The sequence below is a fragment of the Octopus sinensis genome, linkage group LG23 (assembly GCF_006345805.1).
Source record: "Octopus sinensis linkage group LG23, ASM634580v1, whole genome shotgun sequence".
Taxonomy (NCBI): Eukaryota; Metazoa; Mollusca; class Cephalopoda; order Octopoda; family Octopodidae; genus Octopus; species Octopus sinensis.
In genome coordinates this window covers 605,696-611,836 of record NC_043019.1, presented here as the reverse complement: position 1 = coordinate 611,836, position 6,141 = coordinate 605,696, and the positions used below count along the sequence as shown (strand labels likewise).

The following is a 6,141-nucleotide window of genomic DNA, read 5'->3' as shown; positions in this document are numbered from 1 at the left end:
TATATATATGTATAAAATATGAATTAGAGATAAAACCACTATTATGCAACTCAAACAGTGATAGACATAAACCAATACATAAATAACAAATAATATAACTATAATTAATATAAAATATAATATATATATATTTTTTTATTTAATTATTTAAAAAATATTTTTTTACAAGTATGAAAAGAATGATAATATCATTCTTTTTCTACTTATAAAAAATAAAAAATAAAAATAAAAAATAAATAATTAAATAAATAAAAAATAACACACACAAACACACACACACACACCTATATACATATATATATATATATATATATCATTACAGTTATTTTATTTGTTATTTATGTATTGGTTTATGACTATCACTGTTTCAGTTGCATAATAGTGGATTTATCTCTAATTCATATTTTATATATTCATACTGCGAAATTTGATTTAATACTAAATTGAATTTTGGAGCTATACTCCTAATATAGTTACTATTATATATATATATATGTATATATATATATGTATATATATATTTATATTACCTCAACATCCAAACTTCCTCATTCTACATTGAGAGAAAGACCGGCTGGACGCTTCATTTTTGTGCCGGTACCGCATAATGTCGTACGCGACTGAGAGGATTTGCATCCCCAACGTAGAATTTTTGATGTAATACATGTCCTTGAAGTAGTAATTGTGCGCGGCTGAAGAATGCCATAGACACACATTATGCATTGCTATAAATCCTTCTAATAAAGGCCCGAAACATATGTAACGCTGAATCCTTGGCATCAAGTTTTTATTTTGATTAATTTACTCCACCACCTACACCACCAAACGGTATATACAGGTGCTTACAATTATCAAGTACTCACCCTGAATTTTTGTATATATATATATATATATATATACATATGGGAGATTTTCTTATGGTAGTGAAATAGTTAGTTTTAACTGCTATTTCTATATTTAGGTATGTGGTGAAGCAAATTTTTGCTGAACCCTAATTATAATTATATTCATAAGAGAGAGAGAGAGAGAGAGAGAGAGGGAGAGAGAAGAGAGAGAGAGAGCGAGAGAAAGACAAACATACTATTTTATTGTTTTCAGCCAAAAATGTGTGGCTGCACTACAAAATCTATCAGCGTGGTTCGCCCGAAGTCTGAAGAATCTGGAACAAATAAGAAAGGACGTTACTAAGAATAATGAAATCAAGTATTGTGTCGCCATAGCGTGCAAACCAGCTGGGAAAGAAATTTGTCAAAATCGATTCACAGAAAACCAAGAAATCCTAAATTTATTCCTAAGCTGGGTCTGTACCGTAGTATTGACTACAAGAAGCTTCTGGGTCTATACCGTAGTATTGACTACAAGAAGATTCTGGGTCTGTACCGTAGTATTGACTACAAGAAGCTTCTGGGTCTGTACCGTAGTATTGACTACAAGAAGCTTCTGGGTCTGTACCGTAGTATTGACTACAAGAAGCAATGAAATGGTGACAAAGTAATTGCTTGGTCAATAGAAATAGTACGCAAACGTACCTTATTTCCGATTCTACTATTTTAATAAAGGGACGAACGTATTAGGTAACGTTGTCTTAGATACACAGTGTGGTTTCTGCTGGACTGCCGTTAACATCTGACCATCTCTTCAATCAACGCACACATGACAAAGATTGTATTATAGTGGGATCTTTTCAGTTTGAACGGCAGTTTTTTTCTAGCGGTGTCATATGAAATTGTCACCCATAATTATGACCCTAGTATTGATCTATTGCATTTCAATCTGCTTTAAGTTTAGGGTTAGTTCGGATTAGGGTTAGGGTTAGGGGTGGGAGAGAAGGGTATCTTTTTTCTTCACAAATGTAAATAAAACCAATCTGTTTCTTAAACGCGGGACATATTCATACGGCACAGAATGTTTTTAACTCAATAGACGATAAAGACCTAAATTTACATTACTGGAAAACAGTTTGGATCTTTTCGGTTTGACCGGCAGTTTTTACTAGCGGTGTGATATGAAATTGTCACCCATGATTATGACCATAGTATCGATCTGTTGCATTTCATTCTCTTTTAGGGTTAGGGTTAGGGTTAGAGTTAGGGTTAGTTAGGGTTAGAGTTAGGGGTGGAGGGAAGGTATCTTTTTTTCTTCACAAATGTAAATAAAACCAATCTGTTTCTTAAACGCGGGACATATTCATACGGCACAGAATGTTTTTAACTCTATAGACGTCACTGATTGGTTGAAACTGCAGAAATTGAAACAAAAAACAACAAACATCTTACAATCTATAGAATTTTCTAAATAAAGCCAAGAGAAAAAGATGTTTTATAAACACATTCTACCAGTATGCGAAATTTAAAATTTATTTGTTACCTAGAAATTATGTTAAAAACTGCCGTTCAAACCGAAAAGATCCTTATAGTGCTATCATATGATTCACAGAATATGTCTGTATTACTCGCTCGAATCTGTCACTGAAATAAATTTACTCATGTTCTTTAATTAGTTCCGTTATGTCCTGAAGACTCATTGCTTAAGTTAGAAATCTACATATAGTGTTATATATTTTTCACTTGAAACGGTACTATTAACTCTAAAAGTTGGGAAAATATTATAGTGATTTTGTATTGAAAACCATAAAGTTAAAACTCTCCTACCATGATGTAATCTCCAGGGATAAAGGCATCCAGCAACAGGACCACCGTAATGCTATGATGGACCGTGAAATCTGGCGTAACACGGTAAATTCCGTTGTCTCGACCACGGTCGAACAATGATGATGATGATAATGTTAAGTAGGATCACGGGATTCGTTGAATTATCAAAATCGTTTCGTCAATCATAGAAAGAAAACCGATACTAGATCTGCTATATATTATGTTTAGAAATGATGCTACGGGGCAAAATGAGTTTGGTACATAAATATCACTATTATTATATTTTCCAGCTATATCAGGAGTGAAGCAAAGAAGAAATTTGGAATTAAAAAATAGAATGAAAAAGACAAAAACAGATTTAAAATAATGCTAACACATAGTTTTAAGACTGTAGGTTAAAGTGTGTGTTAGCATGGATTTCTTCATTAAACAAGAAACGTCATATTTTTACCTAATCCATATTATACTAAGAGACACGTTTCTCTCTCCGTCTGTCTGCCTGTCATGTATTCAGATCAAGATGATATTGAAGTAACTTAATAAATTTTTACTCTTTAGTGTTCAGGGGTGTTATCATCATAATGTCATCACCTGGTATCCAAGACGAGAACTGGCTGTGCTAGATCTGGCATAGAATTATGTTATGGCAGATGGGAACTCACAAGGCAAGCGACCTAACATGAGTATATGGTCCCTTTTTCGTTGAATTTCAACGGTCCACCACCCTTTATTGACACATTTTTCGCATCGGTACAATAAATAAATGTGAAACATTAAGCAGTGTGGGGTTTACGATACATTACGTTACGTTCGACGCTTTTACGCTTGCAGAAATAAATATAAAATAGGGAATGTATTGAGTTTGTTGATTGAATTAACACGTGTAACGTAAAGAAAAATGCGGTGTTATATTTTTGAATAAAGTCTTTTCATTCGTCGGGGTGAGTCTGCAAGATGAAAGAGCGACGCCAAAAATGTGTGACACATTTAGGAAACTTTGAAGTTTGTAGAAGAGATTCTTCAACTGCAAAACTAATTTTCATTTATGGAGTGTACTACCTTATAACACTTCTATTTATTCTTCAGGTAGCTAAACCAGTTTTGAGTCATTAACAAAGTAAATTCTATTTGGAAAGTAACTTTATAATTTTCCACTTAATGGTAACCTCTGAAGTCAAGGCGGCGAGCGGGCAAAAACGTTAGCACGGCGGGCGAAATGCATAGCAGTATTTCGTCTGCCGCTACGTTCTGAGTTCAAATTCCGCCGAGGGTGACTTTGCCTTTCATACTTTCGGGGTCGATTAAATAAGTACCAGTTACGCACTGGGGTCGATATACTCGACTTAATCCGTTTGTCTGCCCTTGTTTGTCCTCTCTGAGTTTAGCCCCTTGTGGGTAGTAAAGAAATAGGTAATCTCTGAAGTCGAACAAAGACGGTTCTGTAACTTCTGGCTGAATAACATGCACAGAAGATTTGTCTTTTGTGCTCAAATGTTTGTTCTCTATATTAGTTCACCCTCTCCATGAAATGGACGTTGCTGACTAGGTGCACGGTATACGGCAAGTCGAAAGTCCAAGTGATCGCAGAAAAAATCGAGGTGAAGGGTTTTTTCTCAATGAAATCTTGAATACTATACTACTAACCACTACGCTACGCGCCATCACATTTTCCACATAAGTATATATATAGATATAAAGTTACTGTGGATTTTCTAAAATAATAGTCATGAAAATATATATTACTGTGAATAAAAATTATCCACCACGACATATGAATTACCTGTTTGTTTATCTTGAAACATTACGTTAATATTTTGGAGAAAACAACTCTAAAAATATTCCTTTTGCGTCCCAGAAATATTACTAACATACTCTTTTACTCTCTTTTACTCTTTTACTTGTTTCAGTAATTTGACTGTGGCCATGCTGGAGCACCGCCTTCAGTCGAGCAAATCGACCCCAGGACTTATTCTTTGTAAGCCCAGTACTTATTCTATCGCTCTGTTTTGCCGAACCGCTAAGTTACGGGGACATAAACACACTAGCATCGGTTGTCAAGCGATGTTGAGGGGTCAAACATAGACATACCAACATATACACACAAACATATATACATATATACGACAGGCTTCTTTCAGTTTCCGTCTACTAAATCCACTCACAAGGCTTTGGTCGACCCGTGGCTATAGTAGAAGATGCTCGCCCAGGATGCCACGCAGTGGGACCGAACCCGGAATCATGTGGTTCGTAAGCGAGTACATAATCATTAAGGTGAACACCCCTCTGCTAGAAATTGAAGCAAGTTACTGTCAGAAGAAATGATAAATCCCAATGACGAAAAGAGAAGTCTGGCTCTATTAAATGCAACTATACAGAACGTTTTAAACATGTGTATTCATATATGTTTAATGGAATAAGAGGGAATTTCGCTTTCTTCCTCCGCAATGACAACGATTACTTATGAAGTATAATTCATTCATCATAGTCCACAATATTTCAAAATGTTCAATTAATTTTATAAGGAAATAATCAATATTCAGTTTGGTGAATTAAATGTTTCTAGATATCTTAATTTTTAATATAGTCTATTATGTATGATATATCAATTTTAAAACAGTATCCGTTTCATTATACGACCATATGCAAGCCATATGTACATTCATATCACAATGCATCAATTCCTCCATATTGCTTAAGCACTTTTTTGAAGCACATTTTATTCAGAGATATAAAAATAATGAAATCTAATATCAAGAAAGATAATTGTTGTCATATATTTATATGATACCAAGATCGATTTCTATTATATTAATATTTATTCACTACATTGAAAATAATTCTAATTCTAATAGTCTCTTCGTATAAGAAAATCGTGTGTATTCATTTTGTTAGATTAAATGCTTATAGAAAAATATATGTTTTTTAAATACTAATATAAACTTTATGAAATGAACGTAAGAAGGAATAATTTTACGAGCTATCATTTCATGCAAAGTCAAGAATCTACTTGGATTTTCTACATTTTCCACTCCTTTTCATTGAAAATATACTTTGTTCGAGCATATTTTATTCAGCAAATGATCAAATACGAGTAAAGCAAAATAGCTCGCAGTGAAGCGATAAGTTTTCAGCAGCATAAAGTGACAACGAAGAAACATAAATACACGAGGACGAGAGCAAACTTCTAAAGAGAATGTTTTGGGGTTTAAAATGCTACGCAACATATACGAGATGCATTCCAAAGGTATTGGGTCCTTTTAGTAGAAGCAGTTATAACAATTTTGGCTTGAAAAGTAGTTTATGAAAATGTTATCTAAATAAATGATGTAGAGTTTTCTCTTTCGCATCTTATTGTCATATGTCTGAAGAATGGTAAAATTTATTTAAATTTGTGGGAACCAAAATTCATAGGGAGAGAGAGAAAAGAAAAAAACATAAACACTACCATAAAAATATATTTCGACTTAATTAAGATCAGCATGGCCGCAGC

At 33.6% G+C, this 6,141-nt stretch overlaps 1 protein-coding gene across 1 annotated transcript in view; it reads left to right on the top strand.

Moving 5' to 3' along the window:
* Positions 1-1,479, top strand: part of LOC115223636 (histone H2A, sperm-like) — a 28,860-nt gene extending 27,381 nt beyond the window's left edge. The window contains exon 3 of the mRNA XM_029794307.1: positions 1,314-1,479. Coding sequence (XP_029650167.1) covers positions 1,314-1,479 — 166 coding nt within the window. The remainder of the gene's footprint in view (positions 1-1,313) is intronic.
* Positions 1,480-6,141: the final 4,662 nt, after the last annotated feature.